A 24,608-nucleotide genomic window follows, 5' to 3' on the forward strand; every position below is an offset into this window, starting at 1 on the left:
TACCTACTATAACAAAGAAGGATGGCCGAGGGTACCCAAGTCAGCACAAGAGAGAAAAGCGCCAGAAAGAATCAGAGAAGAAAGAACTTTTGTCACTATGCCAAAGTACTCTTGTCCCAGACTCCCAATTAGGGCAGTCACCCAGAACCAATCTGGCACATGGGAGAAAGCAAGAAAAGGGAGAGCTGGTCAGGCCCTTTCCATTCAGGGAACAGCCTAGCCTTAACTACTCTGCTTATTTAAAGCCAGGAAAGAGAAAAGATGCCACACACCCATGTGGCCTTAACCTTTTACCTGGGCACAGCAACTAGACACCCTAGGACAGAGATCACTGCAATGTCCTTTACCTTACCAAGTCAACTCCCATTCTGTGGGGAAGTAAAGTCAGGGAAAGGAGAAGCCCGGAGCCTGAGAACTCAGTCTTTAGCAGTGGGGGAAATGATGAAAAGCTGCATGCTCCCCCTGGAGGCCAATAGTTATTCAGACAAGATTTGCCTCTTTTCCTCCTGCTTCCCAGCTATGCACAGAGAAATAATATAAAATTTTATCATGTGTATGAATCACATAGACCCAGACTGCATGTTCAACTAGAATGTTTTGGATTTCAGCAATGACCAAATAAAGACAAATAAATACCTGTCTGACATAAAGTATATGTTGTCTTTAAAGTCATTAAAAATAATCACAAATTCAAAGGCTCAGAAGAAAATGAAGGGAAAAAAAAAACGCTTGTGCCAATACCTAGGCTCTCAGAATCGAGTTTGCAGAGACTGATGAAAAACCTTAACCAGCAGGTCAGAAAACTATCAGGAACTCATATTTAAAGAGAAGGCTCTTGTTCAGGCTTTGGAAAAGCACCAGAAACTTATGGAGGAACAAAATCAGTTTTTATTAAAAAAAAAAAAAGGTTTGATATTTAGTGACAAAAGGACAATAGGAAAGAAAAACAGAAGATGACATAAGATCCAGAAACAACGGGACAAGCAGAGTGAAGTTTTAATAACCAATGGCTTACATGAAAAGTAAATGAAACTCAAGAGGAATAAAGAAAGATGGAATAAAGATGCTTCCATTTTCTTCAGAGTAAGGAGGGTGTCCAAGATCTAAGGAATTCAAAAGCCAGATAGAGGCAAGATTTTTAAGGAAGGACATGTAGTAATAGAGATTTTCTTCCTCAATGGACTCCAAAGGGCACATGCTTAGAAAAAAACCCCAGAGACAATTTCAGTTTAGAAATATTTGAGGGGGATTCTCCATCTAGCACAAATGGTGAAACATGGGGAAAACTTACCACAGTAACAGGAGTCAAAGCCCCCAAGACATTCCAGAAGAATAGGCAGAGGCAGGGCCCACAGTGGCTGAAGGGCTACAAAAGCCTTAGGATCCTGCTGGGTTGGAGAAAGGCAGAGAGAAAAGTAGAAGATTTGTATTATGGAGAATTTGGCATTACAAACCTATTTTGAAGAACTGGCAATTAAAAAGGTAGGGTCCCAGCTCAGAGGGTAGGTAGATGTATTTATATTTCCTTCTTGGGATTCAAGGCATATGGGGCCAAAGAGAGAATCTGAGAAACCCTGGAAAGGAAAATAGAGGCAGCCTGCATGATTTCCCTAAAAATCCTATTATCATAACTGGCCTCTGGATAGGAACTTTACCCCAACTGAGTTTTAGGTTCTAAGGTATTTTATATTGGATGACTGACTTGGCTTGGTTAGAACCCTAGAGAGTCTAAAATCAGTAGTGTTTTTTCTTTACTTTTCGGTATGGAGGAGTGATGAAGAAGCATGGACTGGTGTCAGACTGAATGGATTCATACCCTGACTTTGACACATACTAGCCATGCAACTTTTACCTAAGAGTTTAAAAACAGAGATAATGGGGATAATAAAGGCACCTTACCTTATAAGGCAACCTTAAAAGGATTAAATAAGCTAATGCAAAGAAGTACTTAAAACGGTACTTGGCAAATTTTAAATGCTCAACAAAGATTAGCTATTATTTTCATTATCCAATTTATTCCATCTACCACTCCCCCCCTTTGCTATATTCTATAATTGCTAAAATTGGTTTAGGTATAGATTTCATGATCTAGTTTAGACTTGGGGAACATCACTTTTCATTGGGAAGTGTGATGCTGTGTTAAGGGACTGAGATATCAGACTGCTGCCGTGTTTACACTTGGATGGGACATGTAGTTATTTTTCTAAATTTTGTGAATCTGGGGATGGTGCCGAATTACTGTATGTTTATACAGCTCCCTGGAACTTTGGAGAAAAGGAACACGTGAAAGACATGAAATTAGAACTATCCAACCTCAAAAGCAGCTATATGAAGTAGCTCCATCACCTTCAGCAGCAATCACTAACAGGAGAAATGGAATCCTACAGGTTACCCTGAGTGACTGCACTGTCAGGGTCTAAATAAAATAGTAAGAAAATGGAAAAGTGAAAAAATTTTCAACATACTTAGGGATCTTAGCTTTTCTGTGGGAACAAAGGGCTGATTCAGAATGATGTCTGTTAAAAGAATACATTTTAGAGGGCAATACATAGGATACATTTGGAGGAATTTCAAATGGTTTTGATATGGGAGCAGGTTTTTCTTCCTTACTGAACTATACATGCTAATCATGATGCTTGCTAGCCCGCAAATCCTACTAATGTGAGCTGTCTCTAGACCACGTGACCCCTCCAGCCCCCCCCCCCCCCACACACACAGCTTATTAGACCAAGTGCAGACATGTAACCCAAGGGCTTAACAGTGAGCTATGATGAGGCTCGGAACAATAATAAAAGCAACAACAAAACCAGATTCCCTCTCTCTCTCAGGAATCTAAACAATACTGAAAGAGTGAGGGGATCAGATGACAGAGGTGAAGCTCAAAGGTTATTATGTACAAAGAGACTGGAGAGGTCAGGAGGGGCCAGAGCAAGCCAAAGTCACGAGGAAGTAGAATCTCTAAGTAAGGCAAAGCTACAAGGTAGGGAAAAGATATTCAGAGTATGGAGAAAAGAAAAACAGGCCAGATGGCAGGAAGAGGAGAGACTCAAAAGAAAAGAGAGATGCCATGTCCACGAGAAAGACTGGGGGGCTTGTCTCTGAGCTGCCTTAGTTGCCGATGGCTTCCCGGTCCATGTGCATCCTTATAACATATCCCCCCTTTCATAAAATGCTCTGAATCAACCTCTGTTCCACACAACAACAAAAATAAGCCCTAACTAAAACAGTTATTTCAGCATCTCTTAGGATGGAGTTTTTCCCAGGAGGCTCCTCAGTACCTCACACAAACAGATTCCTGGCAAGCCTACCCCTGCCAGACATGCCTAGGCATAGCCAACTTCCGATTCCCAAGAGAGCAGGAATGTTTTATCATTAGGCACACTGGGCACAGTCCTGGGGCTTATGAGCATCTCAAGGGCCTATGAAAATGTGTGAGACCTGAAAAAAAAATTTATTGGCTGCAAAATATGAAAAGAAAAATGCAAAATCAAAGTTAATAAATGTTTAATGCCTACAACTAGTCAAACGAAGCTTAACATATACAGTTCTGTATTCCCTAATTTCATGTGGGATATGAGTGTAATTTTTAAAGTTTGATATGTCATGGCCAAGTCCTCCAAAGGTAAAAGTGCTTATGACTTTCAAAGGTCTTAAAACCAGTCCTGCAGCAGTGGACATGTTTGGGCTTAAGCTGGAGCCTGCCCACCCAACCCCTTGTGTAAGTTGACATTTTAAATATTAGACCTTAGCACTCAAAGCTGAGCATATTGTTAATTTTAGCACTTGAGAGTCTCGTAAATACTTTAAATAAGTGATGCCAATTAACTTCTATTAACTATCCTACTGGTTTTACCAAAAAGAAAAAATATTATTCATGATAGCAAATTGTCCAATACATTTAAAGGGTTTAATTTTTGACATCTGCCTGAATCAAAAGCTAGTCAAATTTACTATCTCTTTTCCTTGCACAAGTCCCCCCCTCAGACGTCATATATAGACCTAAACCTTCCCTTCCATTTGGTGAGATTCTCAATCTGTGAGACAAAACCTAAATCTTATATCCTGAAATAATAGGGTTAAAAACAATAAAACAAATATATTCTCTTTCTACAGTCGTTGTTGATCATGGTTCTAATTTTATAGGCACAGACAAGCTCTCCATCTGTTCTATGGAGCCATCTCTGACCTCACTAGCTATGATCAATTCACTCTTCTCACTATCACCCGCAAACTTTTCCACAAGCATCTCCACCTTCTGTTTATCCCTCCCATACACCCAACTCCCTTTTCTACACCTCTTTCTTCCCCGCCCCCCCCCCTACACCACTTCTACAAAACTGCTTTCCAAGTTGTTATCTCCTCCTTGTCAACTCCCAAGGCCTTTCCTTGGGTTGCATTCTTTCACTTCTAATTTATCCCCAGCTCCTTGGCCCCCAATTCACAGTACTTGCTCAGGTCTCCTCTGGCCTCTCTGAGTATACTTTTTAAAAAATTCCTAATCCTAAATACAAGTATCTTCTAAAGGTATATCTTGACTCCATCTTTTAGCTCAACACCTCCACAGGATGAATGATCATTTCCTTGATGACAATGCCACATTGTGTTATAACCTGTCTTGTCTTCTTAACTGTATTTCCAACTGCCTGAAGGAATATCTCCCTATCACCTCACATTAAATTGAAAATCACTACAGCTCCATTATTCAAGGTCCCTATAAAAGGCAACATCCCTCAACAAATCTCCAAGCTAGAAACTTCAAAGCCAACTCCCTCCTTCCTTATCTCCATCTCCACACCCCTCACCCCCCATCTTTCAACTTTGTTTCCTCTGAACTTGTTTTCTCCTTTCAGCATTTAAACACATGCAAAAGTCTCTCCTATCTTAAGTGAATAAAATATTTAATCTAATGCCTTCTCTAGCTGCCATATACTTTTTTTCTTCCCCCTTTCCCTCATCCAGGTTTTCACTATTTCTAAAGCATTTCACCTCCTATCCATTCCTCAACCCACCACCACACCTCTGAAGTTCCTCTTAGTAAATGCTTCCTCCTAACCAATCCAAAGGTACTTTCATTCTCAAGCTTACTTGACGGTGCCGACCATACTCCTTTGGCTCCCTCTGTGATTCTGCATCCTCCATGTTCCACTCCCATTACATAAACCCCTTATTCCCAGTTTGTCTTAAGAGTTCCTGCTCCTCCAAAGACACCTGTATGTGGGTTCATCTTGGCTCTCCTCTATTCCTGACTTATACCCATACCAATTTCGACCATCTAGTCTACCAGTTCTCAACTCAGACTATGAAAGAAATATTTTCCTAGGACTGTGTTTTAGCTGCTCACAATGTCCCCAGAGGGCACGCAAACATTTGCTCAGAAAGTATTCAAACTTGAATTTTGCAATGGATTACCACCTCTAACTAATTGTCAAACATCATGAAAATATGAACTTGCTTTGTGCAGGTTCCCCAATTCTCACTTTGAGCCTAGAAACCTATCACAAGGCCATATCCTATGATAATATAGAAATGCAGTAATAATTTACTACATATTGGTTAACTAAAAAAAGTGACTTATGTCTTCCAGCCAATGTTGAGTATTTTAAATCAGTGAAATATTCTTAAATCCTAACAACCTCAATCCTATATATATTTGAATTAAACATCCAAGAATGATTTTGCAAGCCAGATTGACATAGTGGGGTTTACACTACAGAAGAAAAGGGGTTCAGATTATTTTTATGAGTTGTTATATCATTTACCTAAGAGGCAGAATTTTGGGATTTAGGTTTGCGCTGACTACAAGGCATTCCTTGTAAGATGTGTCATAATACCACAGGACACACTGCAAAATAAGATGCAGAAATAAGCTATAATTATTTTATGAACTTACAGAGGCATGAAAAATAAATGAGCTCTAGAATAGCTTTACTGAATTTCTTATATCAGGTGACATAAGGATTGCTGCATATTCCAGAGAGTAAGAATAAAGGTATAGATAGAAATGCTTTAAAGTTAGAAAGCAATATGAATTACTGCTTTTTAAAATTAAACTTTGTATGTCTCTGATACATCTCCAGAGTTACATTGCATTTTTTAAAAAATCTTTTTTCCTCCTATTTCTGTACAAATTAGTATCTACTATAGCCATCAAGTATCCATCTTGTGAATCTTCCACTTGAATAAGTTGTGGCAATACTTTAAACCTAGACTAAATGACTTTAATTTGCCAAATCCAGTTTCATTCCTTATCCCTTTGTCACTTCTCTGAAACATTTAAAACTATGTACCTGCCCATTCTTGAAATTCTTTTTGGCTTCCAGAATACCACTCCTCTCATGCTTAGCTTCATCTGCATGCCTCTTGGCCAACAGGGCAGGCTCAAGCACACTGCTAAGTGAATCTGCTCCCTTAGGCCCTGGAGCAGGGAGCCACATCCTGTGAACAGGGGTCTAAGCCAATCAGATTCTTTCCTAGGAATTCAGAAATGGAAAGTGGAAAGATTGAGGTCTACAAAGGGAGCTGTCAGAAGGTGCAGATCAGGGCACCCTTTGGGAGTGGCCATTTGGGGTCATATACGTTACATGTACCAGAGAGCAAGTGTCTACAGAGAGGAGCAGCAGCACAGAGGAAACACACACTGAAGGAGAGACACAAGAGAGACAAAGGTACAGAGAGCAACTGCACCGACTCCTGTCAACTTTCCACAGACCTGTGAGCTCTAGGCAAAGAAATAAGCTTGAATTCCCAGGGAAACTCCTCAGAAGTTCCCCTTCACTCAAGCCATTTCACATGGGTTTATTTCTTTCTAGAAAATGCTCTCTCTGATTATGACATCCTCCTTCCTCTTAAATTATTTTGTCTCCTCTGCAAGATGCATTTTCCCCACTACCTTTTCCTCCAATGTACTATGCCCCAAGTTCTTGCTCTGAGCCTCTTCCCATTTTGCTCTATGTGCTGTCACCCACTCCCATGGCTTCTATTACCACCTACATGGCAAAGACTATGCAAATGATTCTGAAATCTCTACATTGGATGGTAATGGCTGGGTGGACGGTTCCACCTGGATGTAGGCCCAGGACACCACTCTATTTCCTGTCCTGCCTCTATGTGGAATGGACCAGCTCATCAACATCAATAGAAATCGCTCCAATTAGGCAGCAATACTTTTGACAATAGACTGAACCACAAGACCAGTAATTCCCTTCGGAGAAACCTCTATCACCTGCTCATAGCCCAACGGACCATAAAGACAATCAAAATATTACCCAAAATCAGAGTCATTCACTCTTAAATAACTCCATATGAAAGACATGTACAATCCAGTCTAAGCCGGGCAAATACACCCCGATTCTAAACAATTTAAAAATGTACAATTATATTTCAGGAAAAAATCATCACATAGAAACACTGATTTTAATAATGGATGCATTATTCACATAGCAAAGCATATATGTGCATTATAAAATCATTCTTTATAAATTCTCTTCAGGAAGAATCTACATGTCTGATGAGCCCTTCAAACTCAAGCATCTCTAAAATGGAATTTGACATCTTCTCACCAAAGCCAGCTCCTCCTACTGTATTCCCAACTATGGCAAATAGGGCCACTATCCCATGAATTGCCCAAGTCAGAAACTTGGATATCATCCACCTTCTTTCCCATCACCAAGTCCTTTCCATTTGATCTCTTAAATACCTCTTGAATCTATCCACCCATTCAGCCTATGCTGGCTCTCTGAACTTTAATTCAGGCCACTGTCATTTTACCACTAGAATACTAAAGCCTCCGGTCTTGTCTCCTTCTAATCCATTATCCACTCCAATGTAATCTTTCTAAAATGCAAAATGGATTGTTATTACCCTGTTTAACATTTTTTGATGGATTCCATTTATTTGCAGTATAATTTCCAATTTTATTCAAACAGCTTTTAACCTCTGAATAATTTTAGCCCCTACTTGCCTCTCCTGGTTCATCTTTCCCCATTTCCCACTTCCAATTCTAGTTCTAGCCACACCAAACTTCTTCACAGTCCCAGGTTTTGTTTGTTCCTAGGCCACAACTCCCCACCTCCACCCCCATCCCGGTCATGCTCCTTTTACCTCCAGGTCTTCACACTTGCTGTTCCTTCTGTTTACCCTTCAGGTCTCACCCTAGCCTTCCCTGACTCTCACCCCTACCCTCCAATCAGGATTATGAACGGTGTCTTTTTATGTACTTCCAGAGCCCTTGTACGTCCTCTATCATAACCCCTCTATCGCACAGTAAGAACCTTCTTACTTGGCTTTGTCCTCCACTGAACTGCAAGTCCAGATCCACAGGGCCTACCACAGTAACACAATAAAACCTGGTAAGGGAATGAACCCTTTATGAAAACCTCTTCAGTCTCACCAACAGCTGCATGTCCAGCAGTACCCTCAGCTCCAATGCTGCAGAACCACACTCAGGCCCCATGCAACAACAATATTCTCCCATGTTTCTACCTTTTGTCTAACTGGTTAACTCCTATTTGTCCTGAAAGACTTGATTAAATTCAACTTGCTCTATTCAAATTCAACTCATCTCTGTGTCAGAAACACAGGATGATAACAAAACAAAAGCATCAAACCTAAGAAATCCCATTATCCATGTTTAAGTTTCTGCATTTATTCTACAGATAATAAAACTGGAAATGAGTACAACAATTTTATTCTGCATATTGCTAGGAAGCAATTTTTCTACAGGTATTAGAAGCTATAAAATTCATTCAAACTTACTTCCAAAAATGTTTAGATACAGAGTACATTTTAAAGTATGTTTTAATATCTGATAAGGCAAATGTGTTCTTTACAAAGTGCACATGTATTAGCCATGCAGGTAACCTATGTCTTAGATATATTGTACTTGGTAAAATTAAATGCCCCATTATAAACGTTATACATATAATCTTGGAAAATATAAAAAAAGCAAATTTTTTAAATCGTCCAACATCCTACCACACAAAGTCCACACTTAAGATTTTCATTTAATTTCTTCTAATTATTTTCCCAATCATAGGTTCTACTAGGAGGTGGGTGAGATTTTTGTTTAACTAGCAGTTTTAATCATATCATACAAGCAATTTTATATCCTGATTTTCTCCCACTTAACAATGTCATAAGCATTTTAATACATTTGCTTCAGAAACATCATTTTACTGGTCATATAATATCCCATCTACTGGATATAGCTAACTTACTTACTTACTTAATCACTCTGCACCTTTAAGAACAATACTATAACATACATCTTGTGTGCATAAAGCTTTTTTCTGTTTGTACCAATATTTCTTTAAAGCTGGTTCCTAGGTGGTTACTACATCGAGAAACATGAGGACTTTTAAGGCTCTTGATATATATTGGCCAATGTAGTCTAAGAGTGTGCCATTTTTACATCCTCAGAAGTACCAGGTACTGTAACTCTAAAGAATTCTAAATTTAGACCTTTATTAAATTGGTGAGAAATTTTAGCATCTTAATTAATTACAAAAGTAAAGGCTCTGTAAAAAGAAAATCTGAGATAATGCAAAAGCATATGAAATACAAAATCATAGTTACCCCTACGCCATCTTCCTGGAGCTAAGTACATGAAATATGCCTGCCATGTGTCCTTCCAGACCTACTCCTATTTTTATTCAGTACAATGCACACATATGTGCACCATTATTTTCTCTTGTATCTTATAAAAAATGGGATTAACCTTGCTTTTCTGGCTCAATAATATATTCCAGACATCCATCCAGTCTATATCAATACATACAAATCTACCTCTCTTTTTAAAAGCCACATAATATCTTACCATACAGAGGTAGCAAAATTTATGGTTATCTTCAATTTTTCCTCACTGTAAATGATACTGCAATAGACTTGTTCATACCGTGTTCCTATGATACTGTGATAAATTCCGCAAAGTGTACCTACTAAATCAAAACATGTGCATTTTTTTTCTTTAAATTTTTCATAGGTTCTGCCAAATTGCCAACTAAAAATGTTCAACCAATTTTATGGTCCCAACAATGTAAAGTGCCTTTTTTTCTACATCCTTGGATATCTTTGTATTGTATCTTTTGTAGATTTGTCGTGACTGATAGTCCCTCCAAAAAAATCTAGCTGTTTTAGTTCAAGTGAGGTTAAATACCTCTTCATTGCTTTTTTAGACAGTTTAAATTTTTTTATGAGAAGTATTCATATTGATTCTTTTTAAAATTATGTCAGTCCTATTTATCTTTTATCTATTTATGCATGCTGCAAAAACATCTTTCCATTCTGTCACTTTCTAATGTCTTCTGTCATAAAGAAATATCAATTATAATAATGGTCAAATTTATCAGTCTCGTCTTTAACAACTTTTGGGTCTTGGTCTTATCTAAATGGTCTAGCTGAAAACCTTATTTCCCAATATATTATCTATGTAAATATTCTCTTATATTTTCTTCTAAATACTTTCTAGGTGAGGTTTGTTAGCTTTTTAATCCATCGATGAAAGTCATTTGTGAATATGTGATTCCTAATGAAGAAACATTTATCCCTCTACAATATATTGAACAATCATTTCCCAACTGTTTTGAAATACCAGCTTTATCATTTACTAAATGCTTATACATATATGGGTCTTCTATTGAATTCTATTTTGTTCAATTTATCAATTTCTCTATTCTTGTGCTCACCATTTATATTACTATAGCTTTACAGTATATTTTGATGTCTGATATAGCAAATCTCCCAATCACTATTTTTCCATTTGAAAAATTTCTTGCCCATTCTAGCACACTTACTCTTCCAGATGAATTTTAGAAGCAATTTATCAAGTGTCCAGAAATTCCCAATGGGATTGCAATGGGAATTACACTAAAATTATGTTTACTTTGGAGAGTATTGTTCTTTTTAAATTGTACCTTCCTATCCAAGAATGTTACATATGCCCACTATTTAGATTAGCTTTCAAATCCTTTAAGTAAACATTTTTGTATTTCTTCATAAAGCTGTTGTACATTTCTTATACTTTACTCCTAAATGTTTTCTAGGTTTGTTGCTATTGAGAATAGAATCTTACTTTTCTGTAGGACTAGTAATTATTTGATTAGTGAGATTAAGCAATTTTTATTTAACCAATTTTATTTCTATCCAGTGAACTATCTATTCACATCCTGTAACCATTTGCATGTAGATTTTCACCACTGATTTGTATGAGTTCTTTAGATATTGAAGATATTAACTCTTTGCTTATTATTTGCCACATAGATTTTCTTATTTTTTGGTTTGGCTTTTAATTCTAGGATTATTTTTTCCTTTTCTTCTTCAAGAAGTTTCAAACTTTTATGCAATATAATACACTTTTCTCCATTTTTTCTAATAATAGCAACTAATAACATATTTGAGTACTCTCTTATGCACCAGAATCTTTTTCCCTTAGTTACAACACCTGCACATTAGGTGTTATTTTCCTCACTCCAAAACCCATCTGAGTCTTTGAAGGGTTTAGAAATCTGCCCTATGGCACACTGCAAATACAATAAAAAAGAAAAGATTCCAGTTCAGGTATATCTGATTGCAAAGCCTGGCTCTGTTCACCTCAGCAAGTAGAACTCCTCTTTCCAGATATTTAATAAAAATTTACTTCCATTTTCTTTAAAATTTTGGGTGTATTCATAGTGATTTTATCATTTATTACATTCAAATACAATAGTTGCTGAATAGATTCCAGCAACCTGTACAGATATTAAGCCAGTGTGAAATTGTTTTAATAAATGTGGCTCTATAATACGTTAACTATCAGGTAGGGCTTGTCATACCTTATTACTCATAATGATTCTGTCAAAAATAGACATCTCTATAATATTTAACCAATGCATCCAGGAATATGGCCTGTCTTTCAGTGTAGGATACTCTTTCTAATCTGTCAGGAAAGTTTTTCATTGTGATCACAGCCCTTTTTATAAATTATACTGTCTGCCAGATTATGTTTTTTTGGTATTCGGAGACCTACTGATTTTGTATATGCATTGTGTATCCAGTCACTTTGTCATTTTTTTGTCTAATCCTTTTCCTGTTAGTGTTTTTCTTGCCAACAGCATCTACAAATATTTCCCTTTTTTTCATTTTAGATTGTCACCTCACTCTTATTTCATGTATTACTGCTTTGACAAAACTTGCAGAAACCTTGTTAAATAACGTCCCAATTTTAACTTGGCTCTGATAGTTCTCTGTTAAGTATAGTATGGACAACCAATTTAACAAATGTGGGTACTTACTGCATAAAAAATTACTTTATATTCTTTCTTTAATTTATTCCTACTTTTTATAAATAAGAAATGAGCATTTAATTTGTAATAAAATATCTATTTTGACCTTAGTTAAGTTGGTAGCGTGATTTCAGTATGAACTCCAAGGGAAAGAACGTGTCTCTTCTAGATTGCCCTCTGAATTGGCCTGCTAACTAGTCTCCCCCACTTCCACTCTCCATCCCCAGCCTACTCCCCACACCATGCATGTAGCAGCTGGAGTAACTGCTGAAAAGTACAAATCTGATTATGTCCCCTCACTGCTTAAAATCCAACCCTTGTAATGGTTTCCCATTTCACTCAGGATAAATACATCCTCCTCCACATGCCCTACAAGACCCTACATGATCTGGCCCCCCTGCCTAGCCACACTTCCCCGTCACTCACTATAATCCAGCCACAAATGATGCTTTCAGTCCCTGGAATGGGGGAAGCTTTTTCCCTCTTCAGAGCCTTCCCACATATTATCCCTCTACCTGGAAAATTATCACTCCCTTCACTCTACTCTAACGCCTCCTCAACCTTCAGATCTGTTTAAATCTTATTTTCACACACACAAAAATCTTTTGCACGCTCCTCTGCAGTCTAAAATTTGGTCCCCTTTTTATACTCTCTCATAGCAGGTACTATTTAGCTTTCATAGTAGACATCACAGTTGATGATTATACTTGTAGCCAGGTGACTGTGTATAATTTCTGATTCCCCCCACAGATAGTACACTCTAAAAGAAAAGAGATAATGTTGATTTTGTTGGCCACCCAATAGGCATTCAAATATTTTTGAATGAAAGAAAAATACCTAAAAAGCCCTTAATTGAATCTTTTATATCTTAAAACGTTACTTATTACATCATTTAATTAATATTTAAATTGCTAAAACTCTTTCTGATACTGCTTATGAATAAAAATCCGCTTTACCTGAAGAACATAAAAGCTAAACTGATTCTGCTACTGCCACAAGGAAAATACACATACAAATTTACAACACTAGGAAATAAGTTTTAAATATTACAATGAGAGTTTTATCTAGTGTTCAATTTGCTGATACGTTTATTCAAAGTCAACTAATTTATATGCCTTAGTTTTTAAGGCACATAAAGCACTAGAAAAAAAGCGCTTTGTAAAACATTCTTTAAGAAGTCTAATGTGTTGTCGGTACTTAAAAAACTAATTGTTACAAAATCATGAATTGAAAGCACTCAAAGTTGATTCTCTCTAGCATTCCGAAATACACACATCTGGTCAAAAAAGAAGAAAATATATATTATATTGCAAATAAACATTTTTTGGATCACAAAGGGTATGAATACTCATGTTTACACACCTCTTTACATTATACAAAGCACTATCACATGCATGGTATCACTGAACTCTGGGAAGTAGAAAAGGTTATTATCAGCCTCTACAGAAGACAAAACTGAGGCTCAGAATGACTAAGTGACCTCCCCAAGGTCACAGGACTTGTAAGTAGTAGACTCATAACTACAGTGGTTGTAGGGGGGAATACCGCAGGTATATTTCTCAACCAAAGAGAGCTTCCTTCACGAACCCCGGTCTCTGGAATTAGTGCAGATTTCACTAAAATTTAATTTCCCCAAACAACAACAACAACAACAAAGCTGTTTTAAATATAAAGTTAAAACTTAAATTGTCATCACTCAGGAAATGGCTAAACAAACTCTGGTACATCCAAATTATGGAACATGATGCAGCAGTTCTTAAAAATGAATTAAAGCAATATGTGCCAAAATTGGAAGAGTACACCACTTATTTAAAAAGCAAAAAATAACGTAAATATACACACGTATGTAAAAGTATTTTAAAGATCTGGAAGGATATACACGGAGCACATAATAGTGGCTAACTCTGGAGAGAGGAGTTGGTAGTCAAAGACTTCAGTCATCTCTGTGATATTTTTACAAACAAATGCATCGCTTTACTACTATAAAGTTATTTTTAAAACTGAAATTAACCCATGGGTTTAACAAGAAGGTCATTTTTGTGCTCTAAAAACCTTATGCATTTATAAATGAAGTAGGGGCCCCCTCTAAAAGACAAAATATATAAACAAAAACGGTTCAATTCTGTTAAAACTATAAGCTGGCTATATATCACAAACGTTCCCTTACAAAGGCAATACCTCGGTAATGTTTTTTTAAATCTCTGGTCTCCTTTGTTGCAATAAGACAACCAATAAACAAACCATCAGCCAGAAGAGTGCAGAGCAACCTCCTGAAGAGGTTTAGTTGTTAACGAGTTCGGCAAGAAAGCTTTCACAAAGGAGCTGAGTTTTGAGAGAAACGAGAGAGGATCTGGCAGCGAGGTATGGGAAGGTTAATCCAGCTGGGGAAATGTCTGGGAGGTGTATATACTGAGTTAATCGGAAGCAGGGGGACAGTAAGAAAACTGAAGTGAAGTCCTGAAAGAGGAGAGGATTCCTTTGGATGTGGGAGCTGAGAGGGAACTGCTTTTCCGTGCAGTTTACCTGGGTGAGAGGCCGGCCCTTGTTGTGGTCAAACAATGGAGGCGTCCAGCGGCAGCGGCATTCTGCGCCGGGTGCGCGAAGGGTCCCTCATCACCTGAGTACGATGCTCGCCTGGCTCTGCTGGGACGGAAGGCGCTAGAAAAAAAACAACAACATTGCACCATGCAGCGAGGCTTCTCCGCAGCAGAGCCCGGCTCCCTGATCCCACCGCGCGGCCATTACCGCCTCTCCGGGGACCCGCCTGGAAAGGCTCCAAGGCGCGGCTTCACGGGCTGCTAAAGCTGTTTTGCTCCCCCTTCCCTCGGCTCCAACAACAATGGAGCCCGGCTCGGGAGAGCCCGGCTCCCGCGGGGCCTCCGCCTGGCCTCGTCCCTGCCCGCTGCCCATCCTTCGCCTCGTGCCTGGCCGCCATCTGTGACCCCCAAATCCCTGCTCCCCGGCACTGCGGGCCCGGGGTTTTCGCAGGCCCGAGAAGAGGCTCCTGTCCCCGGGGCCTGCCGCGGGGCCGCCCGGCTGCGGGGAGCCGCTCTGACCTTTCCTCCCGATCCCCAAGGGCCGGCTCCGGCTCGAGGCCCATCCCAGGTGATGGGCTGTTTTTCTTTTCTTTAATCCACTCATTCTCCTCCCCACCCCGAGCCCGCTTCTCTTCCTCCACCCACCCCCGGCTTCATCCAGAAAATATATAAAGAGACTACATCTCGGGCGCCCGAAAACTCACTCCAAGTGAGGGGTTTAAGCGCCCCGGGCCACAGGCTCCGCGCACCCACCCTCCCTCTCCTCAAGGGACACCTCACAGGTGCGCCTCCGAGCCGCGCGCGCGCGCTCCGCACACCCAGACGCCTCCGGGGGACAGCGCGCGTGCGCACGCACGAGGCAAGCCAGCCCCGGGGGAGCGGGGGTCGCACGCATGCGCGCCGCCCGGCCCGCGCCCGCTCCCCCGCCTGGGCCCCCGCCCCCGTCTGCTGCCCGCGCGCGCCCTCGCCCAATCCCGGGATGATCCCAACTATTCCCCCTGCCCCCACCGCCCCGCGCGCGCGCTCCCGCTCGCCTCCATCGCTCCTCCCTACCCCCCCATCCCAGGCCCGCGTTACCCTGGGCAACCGCACTGCGGCCGCACCTGAGCTGTGCGCCTGCGTCCCACCGGCCAGACCCTCTCTTCCCTAGCCCCGCCAGAGCCAGGGGAGGGGGAGGCTGTCGCCCCCTCCCCGCAAAGTGAGTATCGATCTGCTCCACCCGCCCCTCCCCGCAGACGCAGACCCGCCGACGCGCCGGCGCCTCAGCAACCCGCGGGTCAGCGCGGCCCGGCCTCGCCGCTCGGCCCCCGCTCCCAGGGTGCACCGCGGCGGGCGCTCGGGTGGGAGCCGGGAGAGGCGCTCGGCGGGCGGCGCTGACTGACCTCCCTCGGCGGGCCGGCCGGGGCAGGGCCGGGACCCAGAGCAGCCCCGCCCATGGGCCGCCGGCTCCCGCTGCCGCCCGCCGGGACGACGACCGAGCCGAAGGGGGGCAGCCGCCTGAAGGACCGCGACGTCCGCGCCCGCAGGTGAGGCGGGGCCCGAGGTGTGACCGAGTCCAGCCCCGCTCACCTGGCGGTGCCTGCGGGGAGGCTCCCGGGCAGTGGCGGGGGCTGAGGCACCGATCGGAGAGAGGACTTCATTTAGGTTTTTGAAAAAGCCCTCACTGCCCCACTCCCCCAGAGCTTGGGAGAAGCGGTAGCTCTTGGGAGGGGTGTCCCCCGGGAGGAGACAAGTCGGGGGGAAATGATGGTGGGAATAAGGGCAAAGGGGAGAAGCAGCGATGCCCGCGCCCACGGGGTCTTCCAGCCGCTTACAGGGAAGGGGGTGTCCTTGCCAGGGCTCGCGTCCAGGGTGCGGACCGTATGCACCGCGCACCCAAACCAGTCGGATCCGGGAGGAGAGGCCGGCCCCGGGGCTGCTCCTGCCAGCCCTGGGGTGGGATTGTTGGGTGAGGGATCCGCATTGCAGGTGCATCGGGAGCGCCCCAGGGCCTGGCCGGGCTTTGTCTGGGATGCTGCGGGGAGGAGGCCGTCTGAATCCACATCGCTTTTTTAAGTGCGTTTTCCCACCCGGTGGACGTTAGAGACCCTCCCTGATGACTTGAGTTGTTTCCTGTCCCGGTAACCCTTTAAGTAAGTACTCTACCTTACAGCCCTTTTCTGAGGCTTTGATGTGGGATTTAATTGACCCTAAATAACGATTTGCTTGTGATTCTTGAAACTGAGATAACGCAAAAATGCCGTACAGCCCCAGGTTTGGCTAATGAGCTGCGTCTGCTACTGTGTTGAGTTATACTGGTTTATCTAAACTTATCATGCTGAACGTGCATTTTTTTTTCAAATCTCGATATTTAGCAGTGCGATCTATTCCAATAATGAAAATGAGGTGGCCTAAGAGAAAAAAAAAATATGCTCTGTGATTTAGGTTGCAGTAATCGGTGCTATAAAAAAAAATACAAGCTACCAAGATGTACTATATTACGCATTTCCAGAAACCTGAAAGAGTGTTAACACTAAAAATTGCCGTTTTAAGACTTTTAGGCTTGAACTTCATTTAAAGAGCACTGTTATTTTATTAAATGATTTTTTTTTTTGCACCGTCAAGAATTTCCCTGCATTTCCTTGCCATTGAATTGTAAGGAAAAAGATGCTAACATTTAAAGTGACTTTTACCTCCAAAGGTATTTTGAAATTTATTTCTTTTGGCTGAACTTTCATCTTATGAGACCTATTTTTGGAAGAATGCTTAAAATAGTTTTTAAGTATTCCTGTATTTCATATTGTAACTCCTCAGTATATTTAGTTTAGATATATTTAAAATCTAAAGAACAGGAAAGATCTTTACTGTAACATATGTAAATATATCAATCTAACAAACAGGGTTCTTTGGAAATTAGATATTTTTATCATTGACTTTTAAAATAACTGAATCCATTTATTTAAAATAGATTATTCATTTTGAGTTCTTAACTTGTTCCCCTCTCATTTGTTAAATAAATTCATTTTAACATTTTTTACCTAATTGATGTGATGCCTTTGTATTGATACTGTTATTAATAACAGTATTGATGCTTTTTAAAGAAATACTTATTTTATATTATAAAGCATTTTCTCATGTTTCTGGCAAGATAAAACATGGACTTTTTTTCTTCTATCTGGAACAAGGTCAGCCATAAATAGTTCCTAAAACATAGTAGACACATGATTGTTAACTAAAACTAATTATATCTACTGAACTGCATATCCTTCAAGGGCAGGGACTATGTGCCTTTGTATGCTTCACACATTAAGAGCATAATAAATGTTGAGTCAGATTGAAGTTCAGACTAGTTAGGTAGGTGCTAGCTTAATGACACCAGTGTTCACATCTCCGGCTTTGATGTTTCAACCTGCAGAAAGGTTTGGGCGGGGAAGTAAATACATCCTAACTGCCTTCAAATATTTTTACATTCCATCCTGCAACAAAGGGATTTTATTTGTAGTAAATTCCTGAGTACAGAAGAGGACGAGTAGTAGTTACAGGAAGATGGATTTCACCTTGACATAAAAGGAGAAGTTGCTTAGGATTAAAACCTCTAGCAATGGAACGAAGGACCACCCCTCCACTGGAGGCTCCCGGATAAGTGGGTTCGCCACTTGGCTGGAATGGCTACTAGGAGGCATCACCTGGAGGGTGGGAGGGAGGTCCCCAGGGGGGCACCTTGGGGTTCCCATTGCAACTGGGTTAGAAGATTCCTGTATTTCCCTTCTAGCTCTGTGGCTCTCTTATTTCTTATGCTGGCTTCCATGATTGTGGGCATAAAAACATCTTCAGACACCTACCTGAACCCTTAGAAGATTTTTACTTGAGTAGAGGCCAGCCTGGTATCAAAAATGTTTGTAATCCTGCTTTGCATTTGTATGGGCCCATACAGGTAATAAAGCACTCTTACCTTCAATAAAGATTCTTTAATTGTAAGTGATTTTAATTTTTTCCTTCAACTTTATTTTCTACAATAAATATTTAATCAAAGGGAAAACTACCCTTTTCTGTGAAAGCAAGCAGAGGAGTCTCTCTCTCTCTCTCTCTGTCTCTCTCTCTCTCTCTCTCTCTCTCTCTCTCACAGCTCTTTTTAAAAGTGGAATGACATCAGTTGTTTTGAGAGTCAGCAAATTGTGAAGGTGAATAGATTTTTTTTCCTTAGCTGAAAATATTTATTAAAAGATGGTTAAGGGCTGCTGCTTGTCAGTGCTCTACATTTTAGTTTGTTCATTTTATTACTCAAACATGACTCAAATTTGGCAGAAAAAAGTTCAGTCATATCCACCCACAGTAAATTGCATTGAATTTATTTTCAGCACATCTCATTGTTTTTGAATATTTGCTGGCAGTTGAAGGTAAAACATAGCTGAAGAGAAGCAGAATTACAGTGTACTGAAAAGATTAAGTGAATTGGAGCTTTGTATTTCAAGAGGAAAAAGATGTACCCTATTTGTGTTACAATAGAATAGAGATAATGATCTATCCTGTATAACAAAGGTTAGGCTACCGACTGTCAGTTGTGATACGTTTATGAAGTGGGCCGCTGGGGTTGGGTGTCTAGTCGGTGGCCAAAGAGCAGAGCAAAGGCTCCTGTGAACACGGGTGCCCAGGCAGGGCTCTCTCCACAAGGACGTAAGTGGAGCACGAGGGTAATGAGGCCACCCAAGTAAACCAGTGTCAAAAGAAGTTAAAGAAAACAATTCTGAATCAATGTCTATGTGTATTTAATTTTTTAAAAAAACTCTTTAAAAGTAGTTCCTCTCTTTTTTCTTTAGCAGATGAATTTGTCTTGTGCTTTTATGCCTATAACCCCTTAGCTAGACTTGGTCATGATAATTCAAGTAAGACAAAGATTCTCAAATTTTGAACAAGCAATACATTTAGTAAATAAATAAACACATTTATTTATATGCTATGCATGAAGAGAAAAGAGAGAAATATCAAGTTCTTCTGGTGAAACAAAAAATAAGAAAACCTTATGAGTGTTTATTCCTTCAGAAAAAAAATAGCACATATGCTACTCTAAATGTTTTTACCAGGGCAACAAATTATCAAGGAAGACAACCAATTAGAAAAGCAGACTTTTTAGAGGGGAAAGGTTACATTTTACAGCTCCTAGCCACATCTGAAGTCCAAGTGTCTTAAGAAACTCCTTTGATTATCAGAAAACAGACTAAGAGTATGCATGTTTATGCAAGTCGCCACAGTGGACAGCAGACTAAGATATAGTGAATACTTTTGTGGCTGTTCCCAATCCATCACATTATAAGAAAGAACTTTGTGAAGCCAGAATGTTTACTCTTCTTCAGTTGTAGGGGAAGAGGGAATAAGTTTTCTCCTTATTTTTGAGATTCTTTATGCTGGCAGAATTCTCAAGACTGAGCAGTGAAATTCCATTGGTTAGCACCAAACAGTAAGCAACACTGAGAAGCTTAAAGCTTACAATAAGAAAAAGAGAAGGACAGAGAAAACTTAAATGGAATATGAGGCACATTATACTCTGCTTCAACAATTTTTCTCTTTGTTGCTGCTCTGGCAACACATAACATACTAAATTTAGACCTATATAAGATCTATTCTCTTGTATTCCTTAGATTTCCTTCCAAATCTATTTCTAAATACATCCTGTGTCCTTCTTGTTTAATATCTAGAGAAGAAAGTTTGTGAAGCATCCTTTTACACTTATTTTCTTATGTAACATTGCTTAAACATTACTGCTACATAGTATTATAATTTCCAGTATTGTTACAATACAGTCTTTCTTAAAGTTGCAAGTTTCACCTAGAAATGGTGTCATTATACTCTGAAAGGGCCATTTTTAGTGTAGAGTATGTGTAAAAACACTAGTTCCCCAAGACACTTCCATCATTGTCATAGCATAATAATCCAGGTATCCCCATGTTTTTCTAATAGGGTGATGAACAAATGTAGGTTAGGCTCATGCCATACCTTGAACACTGAAGGAGTCTATTTAACTCCTAGTTTACTCACACATATAAACCAAGGTGAACGGCACTTGTATTATTTCCCCTCAGTGGCTTGTGGCAAGTAAGAGCAAATCCAGTTTTTAGAATTATTTGTCTTATACCTTGGAAAGAAAGATGAATTTTTTTTTTTTTATTTTTGTGCTCCCATAGGGAAGAATAAAGGAGGGATTATCAGGTATGGCCTGTCCTTTTCAAGAAGGGTCAGACTTTGTCTTTGATAGGCAATCATCTTTATCTTTCATGAGCAGACCAGAAAGTTCTGGTAGAACAGGGTGGCACCTTTCAGTCATTAGGGTCCTTGCTCACTGACATGCTGTGTTGCTCTGCGTTAGGGAGGTGGGGGAGGTCATCTCTGAAGGGGAGAAAGGATGTGTAATCCTGTTCAACCTCTGCATTGTATGATGGTTCTCAAGTGAGGAATTATTTTCCATCAAAAATGTGGTCAACCCTATCTCATGCCACATACAAAAATTAACTCAAAATGCATCAAAGACCTAAATATAAGAGCCAGGACCATAAAATTCCCAGAAAAAAATTTAGGGAAGCATCTTCAGAATCTTGTGGTAAGCAAAGGTTTTTTAGACTTGACACCCAAAGGACAAGCAAAGAAAGAAAAGTAGATCAATGGGACCTCCTCAAAATTAAAACCTTTTGTCAAGAAGGTGAAAAGGCAACCTACTCAATGGGAGAAAATGTTTGAAAACCACATATCCAATAAGGGTTTAATATCCAGAATATCTAAAGAAATCCTACAATTCAACAATTAAAAAAAAACAAAAAAACAAAAAAACAAGCAGCCCAATTTAAAAATGGGCAAAAGATTTAAACTGACACTTTTCCAAAGAGGAAATACAAATGGCTAAGAAGCACATGAAAAGATGCTAAACATCACTAGCTGTTAGGGAGATGCAAATCAAAACCACAATGAGAAATCATTTCACACCTACTAGAATGGCCACTATTTAAAAAAAAAAACAAACAACCCAGCAAACTGCAAGTGTTGGAGAAATAGAAACACTTATTCACTGCTGGTGAGAATGTAAATTGGTGCAGCCTCTGTGGAAGACAGTTTGGTGGTTCCTCAGGAAGCCAAGTATAGAATTGCCATGTGATCCAGCAATCCCTCTACTATGTATAAACCCAGAAAAACTGAAAGCAGGGAGACAAACAGACATTTGTACACTGATGTTCAGAGCAGCAGTATTTACAGTTGCCAAAAGATGGAAGCACCCAAGTGTCCATTAGCTGATGAATGAATAAACAAAATTTGGTCTATACATATGATGGAATATTATTCAACTGTAAGAAGCATGCAACAACATGGATGAACCTTGAGGACATTATGTTGAATGAAATAAGCCAGACACAAAAGGACGAATATTATGTGGCCTCACTAATATGAACTAATTATAATAAGCAAACTCATGGAGTTAAAATCTATAGTATAGGTTACCAGATGATAGAATGAAGGTAGAGAATGGGAAGCTGATGCTTAATTTGTGCAGAATTTTTAATAAGGTTGATTGTAACTATTTGGAAATGGATAGATGTAATAGCACATTATGGTGAGTGTAATTAACTAATGAATTATGTATGTGATTGTGGTTGAAAGGGGAAGTTTATGGTTGCGTATGACACTAGATGGAAAGGTAGAGGATAAAACATGGGACTGTATAATACAGTGAACCCTGTTGTGGATGATGACTGTGGTTAATAGTATAAATATAAAAATGTTTTTCCAGGAACCAGAACAACAACAACAAAAGACTGTGGTCAAGTCAGTTCTTTACAGAAAAAAGGTTTATCAGTACACTAAGATGGAAATCCTAGGACCCAGTTGAGAGGACCAATTCAAACCTTAACATCTGAGGCAAAGGCAGGCTTATTTAGTGGAGAGAAAATAAAAATCTAAGTAGGAACAAATAAGTCAGAAGTGAGACAGACCTCTTTAGTGATAGGTTGAGTGCTGTTGCTTTGGAGGTCTTCTTGTGTCTCTTGCAGTGTGGAACTCAGAGCACTTTGGGATGGTCATGTACTAATTCTAGAAGGTTGCTTTGAGTTTAGCAGGCTGTGGTCAGAGTAGAGTAGTCTCAGGATACTCCAGGACCTTCCTGAATAGGTTGAGTCTGAAACTCATGTGGGAGGTAGATTTTAACTCTGTGCCTTAGGAAAAAATCCAAGTTTAATTAGAAGCCATCAAGCAGTTGAGGCCAGTGTCTTCCTGCAGGAGGGGCTGTGAGTCCTTGGCACTTTACATCAGTATTCGTACCTAGCAGAACTATGTAACCACTTGTGGGGTTGAAATGTTATTTTGGATGCTGAGACTCAGAGTGCAACTAGTCACCCAGGTTTCTTGCCCCTGTGAATGAATGCATTGTGCTTTTGTCCTTATCGGTGCTCCCCGGTGACAGAAAACACCTTCATCTCGCACGTTAATGTTCTGCTTTTGGGGGAGTAACCAGAAGTCTTATAAGCCTATGCATTCATTTTTTTAGGGGAAGGAAGTTCCAGATTTTTGTTTGTTAATCCTCTCATGTTGATAATCTATAGGTAGGGCATCTGGCCACTTTGGTACAGTTTCTTCAAAATACTGGCCAGGTTATTTTTCGTAACTCCATTTTGGCATTTGTATTAGGTTCTCCAGGGAAACACAACCAATAGGATATATGTGTTACATGTGTATGTAGTGAGATTTATTATAGGACTTGGCTCACATGACCGTGGGGATTGCCAAGTCCAAATTCCATAGGGAAGGCCACAAGTTGGGAGCTCTGGTGACAGTTTCAGTGAATTCCCTAGGAGAAGCTGGCTGAAATAGAGACAAATTTTTGTTTCTGAGTGCAGAAATCATCAGTTCTCCCTTTAAGGCCTTCAACTGATTGGGTAATACTTCTCTCATTGCTGAAGGCCATCTCCATTATTGATTGTAGGTGTAATCAGTCATAGATGCAATCAACTGACCAATGATTTAAATCCCCAAAATATCGACCTAGTAACAATCAGGACAGTGCTTGCTTCACCAAACAACTGAACACCGTAACTTAGCCAAGTTGACACGTGAACTTAACCATCACAACATTTTACCACCTTCTTCTGATTCTGGATGAGACAGTGAAGGCAGTGCTGAATGTGTAAGTCTTCACAGCTTTATTTATAGGTTTACCTATAAAGTTTGGACTCCTACTATGAATAAATGCAATTAATGTGCCAAATCTGGAAATAAAATATTTCAGAAGTCTTTGTGATAGTAATTGTGCCAGCCTTTACACATGGATATCTTCTATACCCAGCAAAATTAACTAAAACATATGCAAGAAAACCATTTCCTCATTTGAATAAAATTAATCTGAACATGTTTACAAATGCTCCCACAAGGGGAGAGATAAGCTGCTCTCTTAGTCTTAATGTTTTTTTCCCACAACATGAGCCTAAGAAATAGGGCAACTCTTGCAGTACTGATGAGCCACACTGGAAGATTTGGAGCATACCACTCAAGTCTAATTATCCCAACATCCCTTTCCGTTTGTGTGCACCAGGCCATGAAACGCATGAACACGAAGACGGAATTAAATCCTTTGGCGCTCCCAAGGGCTGACAGGAGATCGCTCTGTTTACAAGGACTCCCTGCCCACCTCCACAGCCCTGTTTCCCATGCAAGGCCTAATCTGGGAGAAGGATAGCATGGCAAAGAGCTGCCAGAAGGGACCTGGCAGTCTGGGCAGGACAAATGGCCATAGATAGGCTCGATCATGTTATCTACCAAAGTAAGAGTAGGTTTTAAAACAGCCCCAACATAAAGTAACTTG

General features: G+C 40.2%; 2 protein-coding genes across 16 annotated transcripts in view; one reads left to right on the plus strand and one right to left on the minus strand.

Moving 5' to 3' along the window:
* The window catches only part of ZNF664 (zinc finger protein 664), a 251,172-nt gene extending 235,117 nt beyond the window's left edge, over positions 1-16,055 (minus strand). For 3 of the 13 annotated variants that reach the window (XM_037816600.1, XM_037816599.1, XM_037816601.1), the window contains exons 1-2: positions 15,314-15,388; positions 14,781-14,915 (exon numbers count right to left, since the gene is read on the minus strand). In XM_037816600.1, coding sequence (XP_037672528.1) covers positions 14,781-14,915; positions 15,314-15,357 — 179 coding nt within the window. In that variant the 5' untranslated portion in view covers positions 15,358-15,388. The other 10 variants (XM_037816591.1, XM_037816596.1, XM_037816594.1 and 7 more) reach the window with 10 other exon arrangements.
* Positions 15,860-24,608, plus strand: part of CCDC92 (coiled-coil domain containing 92) — a 39,588-nt gene continuing 30,839 nt past the window's right edge. Inside the window, exon 1 of one of the 3 annotated variants that reach the window (XM_037816586.1) lies at positions 15,860-16,320. The gene's annotated coding sequence lies outside the window, so the exon portion shown is untranslated. Of the gene's footprint in view, positions 16,321-16,846; positions 16,927-24,608 lie in introns of those variants that run through there. The other 2 variants (XM_037816588.1, XM_037816587.1) reach the window with 2 other exon arrangements.

The sequence above is a fragment of the Choloepus didactylus genome, chromosome 23 (assembly GCF_015220235.1).
Source record: "Choloepus didactylus isolate mChoDid1 chromosome 23, mChoDid1.pri, whole genome shotgun sequence".
NCBI lineage: Eukaryota > Metazoa > Chordata > Mammalia > Pilosa > Megalonychidae > Choloepus > Choloepus didactylus.